At 38.3% G+C, this 24,310-nt stretch overlaps 1 protein-coding gene across 5 annotated transcripts in view; it reads right to left on the reverse strand.

Moving 5' to 3' along the window:
- Nucleotides 1-21,058, reverse strand: part of NAA35 (N-alpha-acetyltransferase 35, NatC auxiliary subunit) — a 101,129-nt gene extending 80,071 nt beyond the window's left edge. For 2 of the 5 annotated variants that reach the window (XM_032308643.1, XM_032308641.1), the window contains exons 1-6: nt 20,920-21,057; nt 19,921-20,049; nt 7,230-7,263; nt 3,475-3,589; nt 2,428-2,502; nt 1,687-1,854 (exon numbers count right to left, since the gene is read on the reverse strand). In XM_032308643.1, the coding sequence (XP_032164534.1) occupies nt 1,687-1,854; nt 2,428-2,502; nt 3,475-3,589; nt 7,230-7,263; nt 19,921-20,049; nt 20,920-21,037 (639 nt within the window). In that variant the 5' untranslated portion in view covers nt 21,038-21,057. The other 3 variants (XM_032308642.1, XM_032308644.1, XM_032308646.1) reach the window with 3 other exon arrangements.
- Nucleotides 21,059-24,310: the final 3,252 nt, after the last annotated feature.

Genomic DNA, 24,310 nt, shown 5'->3' on the forward strand with positions numbered 1-24,310 from the left:
TGTCTCTTAAGTTATGCACCTTTTCTCGTGTTTAAAGGTCATTTCATTTTCTACAATCTTCTTAACAACTTTTTTACACTTAAAATACTTCAACTATATTCAATTTATGTTGATGTTGTCATAGACTGAGTGTTTGTGTCCCTCCACAATTCATATGTTAAGTCCTAACACCCAATGTGATAGTATCTGGAGGTCCGCCTTTGGAAGGTGATTAGGTCTGCCCCCATGAATGGGATCAGTGATCTTACAAAAGAGACCAAGGGAGTTCCCTTGCACTTTCTCCCAAGTGAGGACATGGTGCAAAGATGACCATTCTGAACCAGAAGGCAAGCCCTCACCAGACACTGAAGCTGCTGGTGCCTTGATCTTGGGACTTCTTGGTCTCTGGAACTATAAGAAATAAACTTCTGTTGTTTACAAGCCACTCCATCTATGGTATTCTGCTACAATAACTCAACAGATTAAGGCAGATGTAAAATGATGATAAGTTAATTTTTAAGGGTGCTAACCAACTACTGTAGCACTGTTTGCTATATGAAACCTTTCTCTGCCTAAGATCAGGATTTTTAATGTCCTTTTGGGTGCACTGTGAGAATGCAAGTATTCATATGTATATCTCTTCTCACTTGTTAATGCAAACTAATCTTTTTAAAATTTTCAAGTAAGTGGAAAAGATTTTCCGTGATACCGATAGCAATTAAAATAAGTAGCTAAATAACCAATGAGTGTGTAAAAAGTAGACAGTATTTCATACACAACTCACAAGCCATATATTCAAATGTGAAGTCATATTAGCTCATAATATTCTCATATTATTAATATAAATTTAGAAAAACTATACATACTATAGACTGAACCACTGAAGGAGACTAAGATATTTATTTTGGATTAGTAACAGTGTTAAAAAGAAACATGTTTCAACAAAAGGAAGAATTAAAAATACTTATCAATAATTTTTTTTAAAAGATTTTATTTATTTATTTGACAGACAGAGATCACAAGTAGGCAGGGAAGCAGGCAGAGAAAGAGGAGGAAGCAGGCTCCCCGCTGAGAAGAGAGCCTGATGCAGGGCTCGATCCCAGGACCCTGGAATCATGACCCGAGCCAAAGGCAGAACCCACTGAGCCACCCAGGCGCCCCCTTATCAATAATTTTAAATGTTATTACATTTCCCCTTAAAATTATCAGAACCTAAAACCTTATTTTTCTCATAAGGAGAAAAACATCTTTCCAAGTTTAAAACTCAAAACACTTCCTCAAGGCAAGGTACTTCGTACAAACTGGAAGTATGTTTATGCCCTAAAATATTCCTCAAAACTTTGTTTTCCTTAGCTCCCTCTTATCCAAAGACTGAAAGTACAGCACTTCTGTGTAATATCTTACAAGAGATTTGAGGAAAGAAGCTATGTCTGTTATTTTGTGAATTCCCACAACACCCAGAATAATCTGCACATAATGGATACTCAATGCATGGTAGCGATGGAAAGAATATAGAGTGAAATTAATGTTCTTTCTTCAAACTGGATTACTTCAGCCAATATATTTGTAAACAACATACCATCACTTTTAAAAACAGTTTTTACCTATATTTGTTGATAAAAATAAGTATCACATATCATTTAAATATATCACAATAAATAAGATGGTCAAATGAGCTTCAGGAATTCTCATATTACAAAATCTTACCTCTTCAAAAACAGCAGCTTTATTTACTTTTTCCCTTGCAATGTCACAGATTTTCAGGATTCCCAGAGCAAAAGCTTTCATGGCAGGATCTTCTATAAAGTCTGGATTGTGAATGTAAAGGCACGTAAATACTGTCTGTGCCAAGGAATGGCCTTCTAACCATGTTATCTATAAAGAGATAAAAGTATGTGTATGTTTAAGACAACACACAGTCTGCAAAGTCTAAACTGACCCAGGCTTGACTGCCACAGACCCAAATAAATATAGTATTAATCATGGCATTTCAAAGATGATTAAAAGGAAGGTCAGAGGAAACAAAAGAATTATAATTCACTTTCACTGACTTTAGTTTTTCAAGAATCATATACCATAAATATGACTAGCTATCTAATGAAAGTATTCTTATATAGAACAGTCTGCAATATATTTGAAGACTAATGAAATTACAATGCTGCCTTACTGACCATTCAAAAGCAATTAATTCCACAATGAAGTCAATAGAAATCCATAAAGTAAGGAATTCACAATTTTAGAACTAAGCAGTCCTTAGCCACTCATTTAACTTTTCTTTTTCATATTCACTACTACTAACTAGTTGAGAGCTTCACATCCTACCTAGATTACTGCAAGAATCTGCACAAGTTTTCGGGCCTTCCATCTCCAATTTAATAACCCCCAACCATAGGAACTTTCTGGGAAGTCACAGTTTTTAGATTAACCAAGTGTTATTTTAACTCTTACCAAACAGCAAAAACAAGTATCCATTATCCCTATCAATTCAGGCAAGGTGAGGTCTTTAATTTTAATGGTGCCATCCTAAAAAGGAAGAGAAATAGGACATATGAGCCGAAGTTTTTTTTATAAATTTATGGTTTCTATGTCCAATAATATTTTGCCTTCCAAAAATTGAAGATTTTAAAAATAAAAATTCTAGAACTGTATCCTCAGATAAAAAACTGAGACACAGGGTGTGCACAGGGTACAGGGTAGAAGCAGAGAGAACCTCAAGCAGACTCCCCACTGAGCATGGAGACGAAGGTGGGGTTCAATCTCATAACCCTGAGATCATAACCTGAATGGAAATCAAGAAGCAGATGCTTAACCAACTGAGCCAGCCAGATGCCCCAAGAAAAGTAAACGTTTTTAAGTTAACTATATTACTTGTAAATTTTGTTTAGCAACTCTTTTCTCATAAAATATGCAAAATTAACTCTCTGTCAACGATGAATGAATTTATAAGTCAATCCTCACAGAGTTAATTTCAAATTCACAACCATAAGCACTTTGCTTAATATATTAATATCCAATTTTAATCCCTTAACCAACTACCCTGGTATTTAAATATATACTGAAATGCTTTCAAAAATTAAAGAACAGGGCACCTGGGTGGCTCAGTGGGTTAAGCATCTGCCTTTGGCTCAGGTCACGACCCTGGGGTCCTGGGACTGAGCCCCCTGTCAGGTTCCTTGCTCAGTGAGGAATCTGCTTCTCCCTCTCCCCCTGCCCCTTTTCCCTACTTGTGCTCTCTCTCTGAAACAAATAAATAAAATCTTTTAAAAAAATTAATAAACACATACAAATTTAGAGCAAGCTTGTAATGAAGACCCTAAACAATTTTTAGATTTAACAGATTTCAAAGGAGATCAATAAATAAAGGTTATAACTAATTTTTATTTATATACCTGAAATGCTCTTTAAAAATTATACTTTAATATGCCAAGTTTGATTTTCATTGTTTTAACATATGAAATAACAAATGATAAAACACAAAAGCACAATGGTAATTACCTTGATAGCTTGTTCAAAATTGAGAACTTTTCGATTAACTTGGTTTCCAATCATGCCAGCATCCATCTTGGGATCCATCATTTCAATGGCAGACATGGCTTCAAAAAGACCAAATCTGCAAATAAAAAACATGACCACACAAATTGTTCTTGAACCAGTTAAGTTTACCCAGATTCTCACAATGATATAAAAATTATTACAGTGCTTTAAATAACTATAGTATATAGTTATAGTTATAGTATATAGTATAGTATTCTATGTATTTAATCTTCCCAATTTGCTACCACTTCTATTTCAACTAAATAGAAACATAACATAAAAATTATTCCATGTATTTGTCATTCAAATTATTTTACAAGCACTGTGGGAGAGAAAAGAAAACAAAAGATTTTTTTGTATTTCTTTCAAAAAGGTCGCACATCAGAAATTTTGGAAAAAAGATGAACTGATCTATAATGGATTTCACTTTGCCTTTAAATAATTTTTCTCCATTTAATATTTAGAAAGCTGTGTTTGGAATAATCATCAAACATTTTCTTTACATATTAAATGATAGTAATAATCTGGCACATTACTGTCTGTAATGACCCAAGTTCTGGCAATAACATAATGAAAAATAATCCAGGAATCCTCTTATTTGTGTCTGGTATTTATGAGTTATTAGCCATAAGAGCAGACAGCTGTGATGCACTGTGGACTGGTTAGGAAGTGTATCATTAATTGAGATATGCCTCAAAAAAATGGGACAGGAACAAAAGAAGCTTAAAAGAAAGTCTGACAGGTGATGAAGCTACTGACTTCATATTTTGCTTAGTCTAAGCTATTAGATTACCAGGAAAATAAAGACATCTACCTTGTTACACTAAATCATTTCTCTCAGAAAGGCAGCAGCAACGAGAAAGCAGCAGCTTTTAGGAAACAGACTCTTTCCTGCAATCCCTCAAATCTCTTAATGCTTCAAGATAATCTGACAATATGAACATGGTATTATTGAAGGCAACTCTAGTATATGCTAATCAAAACCCAAATGGTATTTTTCAAAGAGGTTGTCAAGCCAAAACAGAAAATATGCAAAAATGGAAGAGAATTTTTTTAGCAAAAACAACAGAGATTCATCAAGTATCAAAGACACTATAAGATATAATAATTGAAAGCATCCTAGAACACACAGGTCAATAAAAAAACAGCCTAAACACCATTGCTGAAGAAATTATATGTGATAAAAGTAGAACTTCAAAGTAGTGAAAAACAATGGGTTAATCAATAAATACTGTTGAGGGAACCTGGGTGGCTCAGTGGGTTAAGCCGCTGCCTTCAGCTCAGGTCATGATCTCAGGGTCCTGGGATCGAGTCCCACATCGGGCTCTCTGCTCAGGAGGGAGCCTGCTTCCCTCTCTCTCTCTCTCTCTCTGCCTGCCTCTCCATCTACTTGTGATCTCTGTCTGTCAAATAAACAAAATCTTAAAATAAATAAATAAATACTGTTGAGACAAGTGGCTAACCATCTGGAAAAAAGTGAAATCTTTGATTTACACAATTTCAAAAAGTAAACTTCACGCAGATTTAAGTTCTAAACCTAAAACATGCAAACAAAAGACTTTCTAATAATTTATAAAACGAGTTGATATATACAACTGTGTAAATATTTTAAAATTTATATGCGCCAATAATAAGCCATAGCTGGAACTCCATAATTATCTAGGATGGATATTTTTAATATAATTTTCAAAAAGTTATTATATAGAGTACAACCACCTGGTATAAATAAATAAGGCAAGTACTCAAAAAAAAAAAAGAGGCAAACAACATGAAAAAGAAAAAATGCATATTAATAGTAAAATAGTGCAAAGCTGCTCAAATTTAAATGTAATCAGGTAATACAAAAAAAAAGATAAATTTCTTTGGCCATTCAGAAAGCTTTAAAAACATATTTATTTATTTTTTTCATTGGTGGGAGTGTAAACTGATACAGACTTTTGTTTAGAAAAGCCTGACTCAACCCATTAAAATCCAGCCATTTGATTTCTAGGCTTCCATCCTAAAAATCTTTTGTACATGTATACCAAAAGGCTTGCAGAAATTAAGTGTCTTGAATTTTCCCATGTTACCAATCTAAATGTCCATCAATAGGGATACCACAGAATAAATTACAGTACAGCCGTTTTATAAAATACAAACCAACGTTAAAATGAACAAGGTAGAGCTTATATACTAACACGGAAAGATCTCCAAGATAGATCTCCAAGATATACTGAATTGGGAAGGAATTTTCAAAATAATACATACTGCAGATTCGCATTTACAATTAACTAATATTTTACAGATTTTTACTCATGTAAATATATTCCTTTGTAAGTCTAGAAAAACATGCAACAATCTGATAACAGTGATTATCTCCAGGCAAGGAACAGACATGTGGGGGAGTGGTGGAAGTGTCATGGGAAGTTTTTGTTTCATCCCTGAGGTCTGAATTAGCTTAAAAGTATCCATTTATTACTTATAAGAGAACTAAACTAAGTTTTTAATGGCACAATTAAAACCCTGGTGAGGTATCTGCTTAATTAGCAAACCTCTACAGAAACTGTAGTAGCATTAAGTTAGCTATTTCATTCACCCAACAAATACCACAAGCACCTAATATGTGCTAAGCATGGTTCGGGGTACTTAGAATACATGAGTGAGTGAACAAATTTGCCTGCCTTAAGGAAGCTCACATCCAGTGGAAGGAAACGGACAACAAACAATAAAGATAAAAAGTTACACAGCATGTTAGAAGACTGTATGCTAGGCAGAAAAGACAAGACAGCTAAGAAAGATACGAATCACAAGAGTATAACTTTAATAGATAGATAGTCAGGGGAGGCTGCTGGTAATCATTTTTTCTGGGCTAAGCCTAATACCTTGGGGGAAATGAAGACAGCCTGGTCCCTCTAGCTATCTTCTTACACATCTTGTTCCATGTCAGGAGCCACACTCTTCTGCATTAGCTTGGGATAAGGTTTCATTTTATCTTTCCTAGAATTGCCTGCAGCACCAAAATGATGCCCTAGAATGGTTCTTAGTGTGGTTAGTCCCTGGATCAACAGCATCAACCTCATCAGGGAACTTGGTAGAAATGCAACTACTGTGGTCCCACGCCAGACCTAAAGAAGGATCTCTGGGGGTGGGGCCCAGCAACATGTGTTTTCCAATGTGTGGGATGTTTCTGATTCACACTGGAGTCTGAGAAGAACTAAATTTCAGGATCTACCCTTGCTTCCTAAATGTCCAATCTGGGCCACTAATTAAACATTTTATATTTCTAACCTTGAAATTGAGCCTGGCCAGATCAGTATGGGAACTGAGGATATATCTATGGTAGTATAAATAGAATCAAGCACCTCTCCTTTTTCACCTTTCCAGGGATTCTGGATCTACTTTCATCCAGCCATTATCTCACTTATCTCTCTGGTTATCAGCCAGCCTATTACAGATAACATACAGCCTGTAAGCTTTCTTCAAGAAATTTCACATCCTATATATCTAACTCTCAAGGAAAGAACCATGAAGCAGTTTCCACTAACTATAACCATTTTTATCACAACCAGGGCCAGATACCCCAAAATAACTCACCAATGTTAAAAATATATTCATAAATCATTTTCTTTTTACAGCTTTGAAATGTAATATTACCCAGGTCCCAAGGAACACTACTGCACACAAGGAAAAACATGGAAATATTACATTACACTATTTCAAATGACATAAATACTTACAGCTTATCATGAAGCAGTTCTCCCAATTTTAATTCTAAAAGAAAAAAAAAAAGAAAAATCCTTTGAATAATACAATCTTAGTATTTAAATTTTAATTCTAAGAAAAAAAGTTTTGTTTGAAAATGAGCTTGCATTAAACTTAATTTTCTTTTTTTTTTGAAAGACTTTATTTATTTGACAGAGAGAGATCACAAGTAGGCAGAGAGGCAGGCAGATAGAGGGAAGCGGGCTCCCCGCTGAGGAGAGAGCCTGATGCGGGGCTCAATCTCAGGACGCTGAGACCATGACCTGAGCCCTAAGGCAGAGGCTCAACCCCCTGAGCCACCCAGGTGCCCCTAAACTTCATTTTCGAAGAAATGATTATTTGTACTCAATTACTAATATAATGCCTTCCACAGAATGAATAAACTCTTTAAGTTGAACTTTTTAGAATTAGCAAACAACCCATCATGGGCCAAAACAATCTAATCAGAATTACCAACCTCATTTTAAAGTATTACTAGTATATTTACCCCTAAGTATACTTTTTCACAGAACTGACTGCTATTTCACAAGTTGTTTTTAAACTACTTGGTATCAAAATCTAACCTCTATTTGTCCCAGGAACAGTACCAAAGTTGTTTAAAATTACATTTTATTTTAATGTAGAAAACATGAGTAAACAGCTAATCAAAACAGTATTCAAACCCTATAAAACAAGTCCCAACCTTAGGTGCATACTGGTATCAACTCTAGAACTCGGGAAAATCCTAGCATCCAAGCAGCACCCTAAACCAATTAAATTCTAGGGGTGGGGCCTCTGCAGTCGTTTTAAAGCCCTACAGGTGATTTCAATGTGCAGGGAAGGTGAGAACCACTACCACAACATTTTAAGTAGCTTAAGTATTGATGGTCAAATCTTGTCGAAGGTGCAAAGCACTAGTTTTCAGCAGTTCTCAAAGATGGTCTGGGAACCCAGGTGGTGTCTGTAATATTAAAATTACTTTCATAGAAATATCAGGGCACAGGGGTGGCTCAGTCAGTTAAGCATCCAACCCTGGATTTCGGCTTAGGTCATGATCTCAGGGTTGTAAGACTGAGCTCCGTGTTGGGCTCCACGGTGAGCACGCTTATGATTCTTTCTCTCCTTCCTCTGCCCCTCCATCCCTGCTCCGTATCAGTATATTGTGCACATACTGGTGTGCTCCCACTCACTCGCTCTATCTCTCTCTCTCTCGAATAAATAAAAATTACTTTTATAGTAATACTAAAACGTTGTCTTTTTCATTGTGTTGACGTTTGCACTGAGGATGCAAAAGCAATGCATAAAGAGGAAAAATTTTAAAATGGGGGGTGGGGCTACACTACTTTAGTTTCAGCACAAATTCACAGTGGCCCCAAGCTCAACAGTGTATTCTTTACCTCCATGCACTTGTAGTTAAAAAAGACAATTTTTTTTTTTTTTAATTTCACTTAAGAGGTCCTTGATGAAGCAGTAAAATTATTAACCTCAGGACTGGGACCAGGGTACAGTAAGTGAAGCACCTCCCATGCGAAATTTTAAAGAGTGACTCATTTTCAGGTAGCAAATTCTTAAATTTTACACCCTAGGTGCCTCAATCACTTCCTTCTCGTGTGGCCCTGACTTATCTGATTAAATCCCTATCTCTGAGTACATCTTTTAAATATTCTATTTGACAAAATGGAAAGTTATAATCAAACACTTTTGCTACATACCAATGTAAGACATTGTCTTAAGGAGAAGCACTTGCACAATTATGGAACACCATTTTTACTTGAACGGCCAAAATGTACTTATTTAGATATTAGAATACGTCATTTTCTTGAAAATAAATGAGTTTGTTGCTTTAAGAAAAACAACTGACATTTGTGTTGCCAATAATAAAATTTGAGCTTTTAGGCAAAAATTAGAATTTGGAGAGACATATCTGACACTGTGAAACTGATAGATTCCCAATACTTAAAAAAGACTTTTCTGATAATACTGGTGGTGATATTAACAAATGTGCTTTTCAGTATTGTGTAATTTCATCAGCATTTGGAAGATCTGCTTAACTCGGTGAACCATTATTTTCCAAATGGCAACAAATGTTCCAAAATCAGACATGGATAAAAGATCCATTCAAAGTTCAAGGCAGACCAGTGGATTTTAATGTAACAAAGAAAGTCCACTCATATGTCTTCAGATTCCACATCACAACTAATCTTTAAGAAACTACTACCTGTCAAGTTTTGTTGCACTGCCATATCAAAGAAGAGGATCCACAATTATCTTTAACGGTTCCTCCATTTTTCAACTACATATTGGGTGAGGCCAAATTTACCTCATATACTTCAAGCACACACACAGATAGCGAATTCAGGCACCCTCTGTTATGCTGACATTAAAGAGATTTTCAAAAATATAAAACTCCACTCTTGTAAGTCATTCTGCTTTGAAAAATATTTATTTTCATTAAAAAACAACATGCAATGGATTTATATTTGTTTTTAAATGAATTCCTATTTTTAAATTTTGCTTTAAATTTTAATACAGTAAACTATATATATGTTAACACAAACAATTTTTAAGAGTTTAAAAGTGTAATTTTTAAGAGTATAATGGGATCCTAGGGGCTTCTGGGTGACACTGGCTCAGGTCATGATCCCATGGTCCTGGGATCGAGCCCCAAGTCCTGCTCTCTGCTTGGCAGGAGGCCTGCTTCCCCCGTCTCTGTCTCTGCCTGTCTCTCTGCCTACTTGTGACCTCTGTCAAATAAATAAATAAAATCTTTAAAAAAAAAAAAAAAAAAGTATAATGGGATCCTGAGGCCAAAAACTTGGAGAATTGCTGTAATAATTTATCAAATACTTAAGGTAGATTTGGGTACCAAATAGCTTCATTAAACATAAAACACTCCACAGACCTAAAAACAAGCCAATCACTCTGGGCCTTGGTCTCCTATCTGTAAAATGAAGGGCTGAACTAGCTGACTCTCATTAGGTCCCTCAAAATACCAGTAATCAGAGAGGTCTGGATGCTCAGTTAATTAAGCAACCAATTCTTGATTTTGGCTCAGATCATGATCTCAGATTCCTGGGACTGAGCCCCACCTTGGCTCCACACTCAGTGCAGTCCACTTATCCCTCTCCCTCTGCTCCTCCTCACACATGCATGTGCGTGTGCTCTCTCCCTCTCTCAAATAAATAAATAAATAAATCTTAAAAGGAAAAAAAGAAAAGAACAGCAATCAGATCACAGTAAACTGTAGGCAGGAAACTTTAAAATTTACTCAACTAAGCAGGGTGCAAGCCCTCTCACTGCATGATCAACAAATGGACACAGAATCATGATATTCTACAGCACTACAGACCTGAGTAGTTTGGGTCTTATCCAACTAGGCTGCAAGTCTCAAAATTTTTAATGAGAAGAATGTTTTACATTTATCATTAACAGTTAGAGCAATGAAATCATCACAAATCTTACAGTCCTTGGAAAATTCCACAGTACTAATAAAGAATAAGAATCAAATAAGAGTCAAAAAAGCAAGTTAACATCTCAGTATTATATGGAAATAGTTTTACCATGGAAATTATTTTGACCTTCCATAACCTTTAAAATGGTCTCGAGGATCCCAGGGATCACAGATACACCTAACTGTTGAACTAAATTAACACAGTGATAAAAAAATAGTTACTTCTGGGGCACCTGGGTGGCTCAGTGGGTTAAAGCCTCTGCCTTCGGCTCAGGTCATGATCTCAGGGTCCTGGGATCGAGCCCCGCATTGGGCTTTCTGCCAACAGGGAGCCTGATTCCTCCTCTCTCTCTCTCTCTCTGCCTGCCTCTCTGCCTGCTTGTGATCTCTGTCTGTCAAATAAATAAATAAAAATCTTTAAAAATAAATAAAATTTAAAAAAATACATTAAAAATAGTTACTTCTACTTTTATGTTAAAGCCTTAAGTAGGTGCAGCAGTACATAACTTAAAACACTCACAGCAAAGGAAAAAATTAAATACAAGGAAAAGCTGATGATTCAAGGGTTTTTTTGACTACCTTGACAATAAACTGCCTTTTTCTTTTATCCTCACTCTCATTCATATCCTCACTCTCATTCATATTCTCACTCATGAACAGATTTGTTGTGAGAGAAAATTTAACTCATTTTATGGGTCCCAGAATTTCTTAACATCTTACTGGACATCCTTCCTTTTGCCTTAGAAATAAATAACAAATCATAACTTGTGGTCGATTTTGGGTATGCAGCATAGTAAGCACTTGAAGCATATGATCATTCTCCTGAGAAAAAGTTCTTACAGGACAGAGAAAAACATGTATCTATATAACAAGGCAAATAAATTTTATCATCTTATAAGTAACAGATCATGTGTAAACTGAAGTTATAGATCATTGAACAGATTTCCACCCATAACATTATAAAGGATGGTTAAGTTCCCAGCTAGGGACCCTATGAACCCCTACTGAATCAATAGGTTGAATGATACAGTTGAAATCAGTATCATTGTAATTGTGATATTTAAATGAACCAATTGAGGTTTATCAGGCAGTAAAGGTGGCAAACTGCAACTACTTTTAATTCCCTCCTGAAATCTCATTAAAACAACCAGAGGAAGTGTGTGTGTGTGTGTGTGTGTGTGTGTGTGTGTGTGTGTATTTAAGAAAGGTATACACTCCAAAGAAGAAAAACAGGTACAATAAAATTGGGGATAGTTGTAAATAAAAAGACAAATTAAGTAGTTATTTAGCAAAGTCAAGAAAGCACAATCCTAAAACCAGGAGTGAAGAAAGCAAAACCCAACCCGACTTACCGCTTACAACTAAAAGTGCAGCTAAAGGAAGGCTAAAACATGAAGGACTAAACTGTCAGACAACACAGAACCCTGTCCTATTTACAGAAAATAACTGGCCCTCCCTAACCCCACATACTGAAGACTTTTTTTGAAGAGGGCAAAACCACCTCCAAGACATAAGGTTATTGGAAGGCCAGGTACAGTATGGGAAGAGGGAGCATTAAGCGAATATGTGAGAACCCCAGATCTCTTCCCCACTTAACTGTTAAATGGTAGGCAATCAAGTCAGAGCTTCAACTTCAAGGCAAGAGATTAGATAAATTTGCCAAATACAATTTCTAAATACAATCTTTAGAAATATTTTTATAGAAATATGAATAGAAATTTCATTTATTTATTTATATTTATGCATTTATTTTTCATATGTGAAAAATATTCATTTATCTATTTCTATAATAGCAACAAAATTTATAAATACAATCTTTCCAAGTAGAAAGAGCTAAATAACTTATATCAGATTTTTTAAAATTTTATTTTATTCATATTTTTTTTAATTTTTAAAAAATTTTTATTAACATATAATGAATTATTAGCCCTAGGGGTACAGGTCTGTGAATCGCCAGGTTTACACACTTCACAGCACTCACCATAGCACATACCCTCCCCAATGTCCATAACCAAACCACCCTCTCCCTCCCCTCTTCCCCTGGCAACCCTCAATTTGTTTTGTGAGATTAAGAGTCTCTTATGGGGGGCGCCTGGGTGGTTCAGTGGGTTAAGCCTCTGCCTTCGGCTCAGGTCATGGTTCCGGGGTCCTGGGCTCGAGCCCCACATCGGGCTCTCTGCTGAGCAGGGAGCCTGCTTCCCCCTCTCTCTCTGCCTGCCTCTCTGCCTACTTGTGATCTCTGTCTGTTAAATAAATTTTTTTTAAAAAAGAGTCTCTTATGGTTTGTCTCCCTCTATATCAGATGTTCTTTACCACAAAGCCAAGCCAGAAAAAAAAGAAAAACAAAAAACAAACAAAAAACAAAAAACAAAGCCAAGTCAGATCACTTGATAGTGATGGTCTGTCAATAAGACCCACTCAAAAATTCAGAACTTCCAATTGGCTTTTTGGTCTCCCACCTTTAGACATGCAACAAAGAATTCTTAGATATCTGAAGTAATGCCCAAAAGATACAAACTAAAGGAAACAAACTAAAAAAAGAAAAGACTAGTTGGAGGAAAGTATGTAGAAGAACAAACATTTAAAAGAACTATTATCCTTAGAGAGATAAAAAAGTGCAACCCTGAGACAAAAACACGACTTTTTACTTTTTTAAAAAAGGGAGAAAGAATATTAAGAAAAAAGAAATCTTAAAAATAAAGAACATTACAGCAGAAAAGAAAAATACAGTAAGTTTGGAAGAGTCTTAGTCCATTCAGGTTGCTACAACAACAACAAAATACCATAAGCTGGGCAGCCTATAAACAATAAACGTTTATTTCTCACAGTTCTAGAATCTGGGAAGTCCAAGATCAAGGCACCAGCAGATATTTGGTGAGGGCCCACTTGCTAGATGGCCATCTTTCTGCAGTAACCTCAAACAGAAAAAGGGACTAATCCCATTCATGTGGGCTCCACTCTCATGATCTAAGCACCTCCCAAAGGTTCAGAATCCAAAAAATAGACACTCCCTAAAGAGAATACAAAAACAAAAACAAAAATAACAAAAAAACCCAATGAGGAAATAGAGTAATTAAAGTTTCCTAGAAATGAAGGATAAGATGAGAGGACCTCAGAGCTGTCAACCAGGCAAACCTCAATGAAAGGTGTGTATATAGATCAAACAGAAATCTTAAAAGATTATATATGAAAGTTATCAGAATATCATCAAACTTCCTAACAGCACCATCAGTGCAAAAGCATCAATGGGTCATGCACTCGAAATTATCAAAGGTATCCAGAAATATTATATTATCAATAAAGTGGGAGGACAGAATAAAGACATTTTCAGACATTCAGAGCCTCAAAAAACTATCTCCCATGCTCTCTACTCAGGAGGAGAATAAAGATGTCTAATCTTTTTTTTTTTTTTTTTTTAAAGATTTATTTATTTGACAGAGAGACACAGCGAAAGAGGGAACACCAGCCCTGGGAGTGGGTGAGGGAGAAGGAGGCTCTCCACCAAGCAGGGAGCCTGACCGGGGCGGGGGGTGGGCCTCAATCCCAGGACCCTGAGATCATGACCCGAGCCTAAGGCAGATGCTTAACGACTGAGCCATCCACAGCCCCAAAAATGTCTAATCTTGATAAAGTAAGAAACCCAGGCTGATGGCCCTGATGACCTCAGGATTACACGATGTACAAAGGCAAGAAGTCCACACTGGAGCAATAAGTAAGAGGCTTGAGGAGAAATTTCTTCAAAGAGATGAAAATGACAGTTTGTCTGAGGTATGTGAATGTCTCAAGGAGATTTAGAAAAGGGGTAAGGAGACTAAAGTAGAATTAATGATAACTACATAGGTTTTGGGTAAAAAAAATTTTGTGTGACACAGAACTGTGCAGGAAGGAAAAAGTAATAAAAACTTTACTCTTTGGCTCAGCCATGGATAATATCTGCATATTCATAATGTAGCTCCAACTACATGGATAGATGTTGGCACCATATGGATAGAAGTCCATAGATGATGCCAAACTGTGAATGCAAGGAATTAAGAACTAGCAGTAAAAGCATACTATCTAGAATTAAATAGGGAAAGTGATGACTTCTGAAGACACCTTTTCTGTTTACCAAAAATGACCAACATAAAGGAGAATTCACAATACCTGCCTGACTAAAGAGAAAATCTGATAAGACGCATTCAACAATGCAGAAGAGAACTCAAAGTGCATCAAAGGTATCATTCTCTTCCCATAGCCTGCTGTATGTCAAAGCTAGTTGTTAGAGGTGTTAAGACATCCATCCATATGTTCCTTTCCTGAAAAATCCAGAGTCAGAAAGGTTAAATGGTAGTTGAATATTATTGAAAATAATCTAAACAGAGTGAACTACGTAGCACTACTGACATTTTAAAATAATTTAAAATAATTTAAATTTAATTTTAAAATAATTACTTCTTTGTGGGGGCTATCCTGTGCAGCATCCTTGGTGTGTACCACCAGACATCAGTAGCAGCCCGCCTCCTACTGTGAAAACCAAAAATGTCAAAAGACACTGGGAAATGTTCCTTGCAGGGCAAAATCAATCCTGGCAGATAATCGCTGATCTACAGTGACCCATAATTACCAGTGCTGCCCAGCCCACCTACGCTCTTCCATTGAAAACATTCTTGATAAGATGTAACAAGAAAAACATAATTTTCATCACCAAAATCAAAATCACTGGAAAAAAAAAAGTATTTTACAGGTTGCCCAGATCTTTCACCAAGGCAATTTCTACTCATCTTTTTCTTCTTGGAATAAAGTGCTAACAGCAAATTCCTAGAACAATGATTCTCAAACTGGGGTTTATGAATTCAGAGGAAGAGGAGTCCATGAAAGTTTTATTAAGAATCTACGTTTTTTCTAAGGTAACTATTAAATGTTATGCAATCAGTTCGATAATTTTTTTTAAAAGATTATAGATTACCAAATGGGTAATAACATTATAACCAAGTACTGCTATAATTTCAGCGCCCAGTCTCGTGTTCATAATTATGTTGGTTTCAGGCAATCACCCAAAATGACAGCATTTAATGTAATGCAGTGGTTCTCAAAACTCTGAAGTACAAGATCCAGATACTCCCTAATTTGAAGAAATATGGCCTTAAAATATTAATTCATTCTTTAAACAAGTATATATTAGGCACCTACAAATGTTCTAAATGAGAGAAGACAATACAGAAAGGAAAAGAAACAAGCAGCTTAAAAATCCTGGATTTTAAAAGAGAGAAGAGAAATTAATAAAAGGGGTTTCCTAAAAGTACTGGGCAAGAGTTGAAGAAACTGGGTAGGTGAGGAGGCTTTAAACCATAGGGCCTGTGAGAAAGACAGACTAAGAATGAATGAGTGAAGCCATCAAAAACAGAAGGACATGGGCTAACAGGACAGACACATGTCGTTCTAGACTAAAGCTCAAAAAGCATGGAAATAATGATAGCCAAACTTGGATTACCTCTGGGTTCTAGACACTTAATGATGTTATCATCCTAAGAGACTGTTGGTTATCCACAAAGTGTGTGGAAGAAGGGAATCTGGTAGGTAGAAGAAAGAGCAATGTGTATTTTATGATCATTTGTGTTTAAGTAAAATTTCTAAGTTGTGGGTTTATACTTCAGAAAGCACCTAACTTTAGACAACGAAATATGTTGTATTAAATACGAAGATAAAAGGCTTTTTACAGGAGTCACTGAGATGGTTTGAATTAGGCAAAGTTTCCTAAAGAAGCAAAGCTCAGAGGTGTTGTTTAGAAAAATGACATGTCATGTATCAGGCACATATAGTACATACAGTAATGACACCATATATTCAAAATAATTTCAGGGGGAAAAAAACAGAAACCAAGTGTCTTAATGTCAGATATAGGAAACATGAAGGGACTGTGTGCCATATGCCTAACAGGAAATAAAAGAAGTGATGAAATTAGAATTTGGTCCAGAAGACTCAGAAGAGTCACTAAAAGAATAAGCAGAAATGTACATTAAAAACACTGTCGTCGCTACACCTGCTTGTGTGCTTGTTTGTTTATTCATTCATTCATTCTGCTACCAAAAAAACAATCACCAAAGTATAGCCAAATGCCATCACACTATTACTAAAGAGGAAAGACCACTGTAATAGTTAAAGGGTATAACAATATTTGTTTTAAATTTAGTTCTCGGAAAGTTGCTAGAACAGAAGTCTAAACTAAATTGATGCTATGAATTTGATTATTTCAAGAAGAGAAAACAAATATCACAGCTCAAGAGCTGCCAATAGCCTTTAGACCTATATCTATATGTAAAGGAAAATCACTTCTATATTAACTTTTTAGTTTCAAGTATACCTCATATCCATGCCACTTTAGACAATGCAAGAGATAATTATGGAAGAATTAATAGGATGGTTTGAGGTTGGCAACAAAATGACATGCTAGTCCCCTCTTCCTCCCCCACTGAAGCAGGTATTAAACCATAATGCCAATTCAAGGTTCCCTCCATGAAGAAGCAAAATTATTCACTCTTCCTCAAACATCAAACTCTCACTGAACTCTGGCTGTAATAGTTCATCTCAGTCTAGAACAATTCTCTCACATTCACATAAAAATTCGACCACTCCCTTAAGGCCCAACTGAAGTCATATGAACTTCATAAAACCTTTTCCATTTAGGTTTAGAATGAGAGCTCTCTAATACAGATCACTTAAACATCAGTGCAAGATGATGGGTATAATCCACGAACAGTTTAAGATCTCTGGGAACAGGGGCGCCTGGGTTGCTCAGTTGTTAAGCAGCTACCTTCAGCTCAGGTCATGATCCTGGGGTCCTGGAATCGAGCCCCGCATCGGGCTCTCTGCTTCTCCCTCTCCCACTCCCCCTGGTTCTGTTCCCTCTCTCACTGTGTTTCTCTCTGTCAAAAAAATAAATAAAATCTTAAAAAAAAAAAATCTCTGGGAACAAAAATTACACTGTAACTTACACTTCTTTCTCTCTTCCTTGGATAGACAGATATGGGCAGTCCCCCAATTTCCAGTCTAATGTTCTTTCCACAATTTCACGTAGGCATACTTTAACTGGACATGTATTTCAAAACAATAAAAGGACAGGCACATGATTTAACATTTTGCTTATACTCAGCTGGCTCCCTTTCCACCTGCAGCTGCTCCAAGTCTCTACTTCTCCTCTCAAGAGCACTATTCTAAACACTCCATCTCACCAGCACCAAAGACTTAACCTGATTCAGTGGAGAAAAAAAAAAAAAAAAAAAAAAGAACTCATCGAGGCATGCATTCCTCCCAATCTGCTGAGAAATATACCTGTTTCAGGCACCTGGGTGGCTCAGTCCATTAGGCATCTGCCTACTGCTCAGATCAAGATCTCAGGACCTGGGATCAAATCTCACATCAGGCTCCCTACTCTACAGGAAGTCTGCTTCTCCCTCTGCCTCTGCCCTCACTCATCCGCATTCTCTCTCAAATAAAATCTTAAAAACATACGTGTGTGTGTATGTTTCTTCACCAATCCTAACCTCAGTTCCCCCTGTCTCAGTAATTCCTCATTCTTTTCCCCTAAATTAATTTTTTTTTTAAAGATTGTATTTATTCGAGGTTAGCGAGAGTGAGAGAGAAAGAGCGCGCGTGCACACAAGCAGGGTTAGCAGCAGGCAGTGGGAAAAGGAGGCTCTCCACTGAGCAGGAAGCCCAATGTGGGGCTCAATCCCAGGACTCTGAGATCATGACCTGGGCTGAAGGAAGACGTTCAACCGACTGAGCCACCCAGGTGTCCCTGCCCCCCACAAGTTAATTTCTCTAGCATGTTCTTGATCCCACCCTCTCTTCAAATTCAAGCTCTCATTCTACCATTTTTTTTTTAAAGATTTTATTTATTTGAGGGAAAGGCAGAATCCCTGTGCAACATGCAAGAAAACACAAGTGGGGGGAGGGGGAGCGCACAGAACGAGCGGAAAAAGCAGGCGTTCTGCTCAGCATAGAAGTGGGGCTAAATCCCGGGAGGACCCCAGGATCATGACCTGAGTGGAAGGCAGATGCTTAACCAACTAAGCCACCCAGGCACCCCTCTCACTCCATCATTTGTTCCTTTCTCTTTCCAGTCTCTCCCTAAGGCTCATTCCCCTGCAACAACAAACACGGTCATTTCTCTAATCACTTACGCCTATGCATTTATTAAACTATTACTATGTACCAGGCAACGTTCTGTGTAGTAGGGTTACAGACAAGATATCTGCACTCACAGAGCTTATGTTCCATTGGGTAAGGCTGACAATAAATAAGAAATAACTGAAAGTGACAGTTTCTGACAGTAGATAAGTATTATGATAAAAATAAAACAGAGGTGGAGCTGGAAAGAACAGGGTTAAATCTAATTAGATTAGTTGTTTTGAGATATCCTCGCAACCCGCCAGGAAGGAGCCAGCTATGTGAAGACCTGAAGGCAAAGCAGTTTAAGACACAGAAAAAGAAATATGCAGAGGCCCGAGGGGAAACTGCCCTGGTGTGCTTAATGACATAAAAAGGTCGGTGTGACTAACATAATGAACCTAGTGGCACAGTGGTACAAAAATGAAATCAGTGGTAGGCAGGTACCAGACCATACAGGCTATGGGGATGGAATAAAGATTTTATTCTACCTGCAACAGGAAGTCACTGGACGCTCTTGAGCAGTGAATAATGTGACTTTATTATTTAAAAACCTCAACTATACAATACTACTACCATCTTTAGGTCAATACGACTCATATTTCCACAATTTGTAATTATTGCCGTGCACTTTCTGTTACTTAAAGCTAGAAAAATTGAAGCAACTGCTTCAACACTAGTATTTCATGCACTATCAAATACTGACTGGCTTTTTTTTTTTTTTTTAAGATTTTATATATTTATTTGACACAGAGAGAGAGAGAGAGATCACAAGTAGGCAGAGGAGCAGGCAGAGAGAAAGGGGAAGCAAGCTCCCTGCTGAGCAAAGGCTTGACCCCAGGACCCTGAGACCATGATCCAAGCAGAAGGCAGAGGCTCAAGCCACTGAGTCGCCCAGGCGCCCAGAATACCGACTGGCTTTAAATGAAAGTTAAAATTAGAGGGTAGAGAATGAGTAAGTGTGGTGAACAAACTTGATACGCCACACTTACCTGTTGATTTCATTTACTGAGTTAGTCTACAAATAGCAAGATTTTATTTTACCTTTTCCCAGATTCTGAATTTCTAGTCTAAAAATTCAAACTTACCTCGACAAGCTTCTTCAAAATCTTGGGTTATGTCCACCCAGCTTGTATTGCTTTTTTCCATCTTTTCTGGTATACTGAGCTCCCATCCCGAATCATCATCTTCTACAGAAGCTTTCATGACCATAATGCCTATAAAATTAACACTGGTGTAAAAAGAGATTGTGGCTTTCAGGGCAAGAGTATTTGCAAGCCATGTGTTCAAGTACTGGACAGAAGTCTTACTAAACTGCCAGACCTCATCTGAGTTTGAGGATGACACTGTGGGGGGGATCTTAATGCAATTAAATCTTAATATATTAACACTACTGTTGCTTATTTACTAACAGCCCAGCACCTACCAAGGCTTTAAGAGTTTGCCTTCCCACCATCCAAGGAAAAAAATCAGAAGCCACCCCACCACTGATCTAAACAAAATCAACTCGAGCTTCCAACTTTCCACACTGGCCACAAATGACCAAGGCACTCTTCAGAGTCCCCTCTCGCAACCCGGGGGCCCACGAGGCAACTATATTCAAGTCGGGGTGGTCCCTCACCTTGCCCCAGCTCTCTGGGCCGACCTCTTCCCCCGCCCGGCAGGACCCCCGCACAGCCTCGCACAGTTGGGACGGAGTGCGGGAGCACCGGGCATGGGACCTAGCCGCCCGGCCAGGGGTGGCAGCGCACCTGAGGCGGGGACCCGCCCCACGTCCGCCCTACGCGGGTCAGCCTGGCCCGGCCCTGGCCCCACACCGTGCGGAAGCAAGGACAGAGCTGTCGTCGCGCGGGAGGGCGGGCATGCCCGGTACCGGGTGGTCGACCGGGCAACACCGGGCAAGGCCGGGGCCTCGGCGGGCAGCGGACACGGGGGAGCCTGCAGCTCCTACCTGAAGCGCGGCGGGAGGGCCGGGGCCGCAGGGTGACCTGGCGTCCCCAGGGTCCGCCACACGCTCGGGGGGCTGCGGCTCTAGGACACGGGAGGGAGGGAGTTTCAATGCCTCTGCACCGGCGGTCCCTACCTACTTCTCCCGTAGCCACCCGCGCCGCCACGAACCGTCCAGACCGCGGAAATAACGACGCCGCCCCAGCCGCCGCCGCCCCCTCCCCTCTCAGCCCAGCCCGACTGGCCGCGTGCGCGCATGCGTACGCCGGGTGCGCGGGACCCCGCCCCCCTCTCCCTCACTCCTGGGGACTTCGCGCGCCCCGGCCACACCCCCTCCCTCACCACCGCCACCGACGGCAGCCGTCTTCTCTTCTCGCGGGATTAGAGCCAATCGCGAGACCGGAAGCTACCTTCCTTCTCCGGCCTCAAGCCTAGTCCCGGGTAGGGGGCGGGTCCCGGTAAAGGGTGGAGCCAGCGGAGGGAGTCTCAGAGCCCGCCCCGCCCCGCGCGCCTCCCAGGGAAATTCTTCAAAAGGTGATGCTGAGGCGAAAAATAAAAAGCGAGGAAAGTAATTATAAACCTTAGCAGTTGTGGCCGTGCAAGGAGAGCCTAGCTGCGAGCTTCATGGAGCTAGTGCTGCCTGACACAGGATTTGTGTTTTTCTAGAGAGCCTGGAGGGTTCTTGAGGGAAAATAGAAACAAAATATCTGCAGAATCAAGCAAGCCATTTTCTTTCAGATTTGTAAATGTTTTTTAAGTTTTTCTTAAAATTTATTTAAAAAATTATCGATTTTAAATTGGGATTATGTAAGTAGACTGACAGGAGTAAAAAGCCACCTTTACCACTATATTCCCATTAAAATGGCCAAAATTTAAAAGACGACACCAAACGTTGACAAGGACTTGGAGCAACTGGACCTCTCATAGGATTCTGATGAGAATGCAAAACGGTACAATCACTTTAACAGTTTGTCTTTTACCAGAAAATTAATCATGCATTTACCACTTGAAAGTCCACTCCCAGGTATTTTCTTAGGAATATGAAAATGTGTCCAATAGTACATTACTTTTCATAGCTGCATTTTTAATAATCCAAAACTGGAGGGACACGTGGCTGGCTCAGTTGGTTAAGCATTTGCCTTATGCTTAGGTCATGATTGCAGGGTCTGGGATCAGGCACAAAGCCCCACTAACTGCTTCTCTTAAGCACCTGCCTCAATGCTCATGCTCTGTCTCTCTCTCAAATAAAGAAATTTTTTAAAATTTCAATAACCCAAAGCTGGAAACAACCTAAATGTTCATCAACTGGTGAATGGTTAAACATTTTGTAGCGTATCTGTACAATGTAATAATAATTACCAACAAAAGGGGGTAAACCACTTGACCCACAGAAACATGAATCTCCAAAAACATTATATTGAGCAAAGGAAATTAAGAGTATACACAAAAAAATAGGATTCCATTTATATGAAACTCTAAAAAAGAAAAATGTAATCTATAGTGACAAAACACATGTCAAGGAAGGACTAACTAGAATAGGGATAAATGATCTGAGATGATAGAAATATTCTGTATCTTGATTATGGTAGCAATTATATGGGTGCATACATTTGTAAAACTTCATTGAAATATACACTTATATGCATTTTATTACCTGCAAATCAAACCTCAATCTAGTTGCTTATTTAGTTAGTTATTAGAAAGAGTGCCCAAGAAAAAGAGCATGAGCTGGAGGGGGGGTGCAGAGGGTGAGGGACAAGCAGACTGCCTGCTGAGGGGTGGAGGGGGAGGGTTGGTCCCAGGACTCTGGGATCATGACCTGAGCAAAAGGGAAACACTTAACCTATCCAGCCAACTATAGGGATAGTTGCTTTTTAAAAAATAAAATACACATCTTTATGCTTCTTACAGAATAATAGGTTTTATAAGGGCAGGAACTTTGCCAATTTTGGTCAAAGCTGTATCGACCTCACTTAGGGTGGTTGTTGGCGTATGATACGTTCTCACTAAATGCAATGAGGATGAAAGTGTAGGGAAGAATTAAAATAAAACAAATCTTTATTGTTTCTCCAAAACTGAATTTGATGAGCTTTGCAGAAGTCATAAGAAACTTAGAAAAGGATGAACTGATTGCGTCTGAATTATTCAGTATAGTGTGTAGATTGTGACAAAAACTTAGATATAGCAAGAAAATAAAAACAAAACAATACAAATAAAAAACACTAGAACAAGGCAACCAAGTGAAACAGGATTTGCTTAATTTCTTTACTAAAATTTTAACTTATCTGATATCCAGTTTTATTTTTTACAAATTCTAATGACCTCTCCACATTAAAAACCATTTTCTCTGAAAGAGATTTAATTTATGATGACATCCAGTATGCTCCATAGTGTTAAAAAATGATGGGTATTTTAGATATCAGATAGGCTACATGATGAATAAATGAATGCAAAGGAATTCATTGACAAATAGTTGGTCTACCTAAACATGCCTACATATACAGATGAGATGGGCATTTGGCACCTGAAAAAGAATTCCTATAAGACTGAGTCTTGACTCATAAAATCCTAAGTATTCCATGCCTAAACACTAATGTTGAGAGGAAATTCAGCTTGCTGTTATCATTTTGTACAAATACCAGGAACCAGTGTAGCATGGGTTTGACAAAAGCAAAGCAACCAAAGTGAACTTTATGTCTGATTGTATTGTTTCAGTGCTACATAAAAGAAATTGAAAACCTGCAGACAGTTCAGAGAAATGCTTTCAAAAAAGCAAATAGAGGGCGCCTGGGTGGCTCAGTGGGTTAAAGCCTCTGCCTTCGGCTCAGGTCATGATCTCAGGGTCCTGGGATCGAGCCCCACATCGGGCTCTCTGCTCGGCGGGGAGCCTGCTTCCCCCTCTCTCTCTGTCTGCCTCTCTGCCTACTTGTGATCTCTCTCTGTCAAATAAATGAATAAAATTAAAAAAAAAAAAAAGCAAATAGAGTAAAGGTATCCCACTGTACCATATGATAGAAAGAAAATGGCATTTTTTTTTAAAGATTTTATTTATTTATTTGAGAGAAAGAGAGAGCTGCGTGAGGAGAAGATCAGAGAGAGAAGCAGACTCTCTGTGGAGTTGGGAGTCCCATGCGGGACTCGATCCCAAGACTTCGGGATCATGACCGGAGCCAAAGGCAGTTGTCCAACCAAATGAGCCACCCAGGCGTCCCAAGAAAATGGCATTTTTAAAATTAAGTATTGGCAATATCAGTTAGGCAGTTCTATTGTATTTAATTATCGTTTTTCAAAAGTCTTACATTTATGCATCTTAATACACAGAAAACCAAGATATGAAAGCAACTCAAGTATCCATCCACAGATGAATGGATAAAGAAGATGGGATACACACACATGTGTGTATATGCATATACACAATGGAATATTACTAAGGCATAAACAAGAATGAGAGCTTATCATTTGCAACAACATGGACGGATCTAGAGAGTATTATGCTAAGAGAAATAAGTCAGAAAGACAAATGCCGTTTTT

The sequence above is a fragment of the Mustela erminea genome, chromosome 12, assembly GCF_009829155.1.
Source record: "Mustela erminea isolate mMusErm1 chromosome 12, mMusErm1.Pri, whole genome shotgun sequence".
Classification (NCBI taxonomy): Eukaryota; Metazoa; Chordata; class Mammalia; order Carnivora; family Mustelidae; genus Mustela; species Mustela erminea.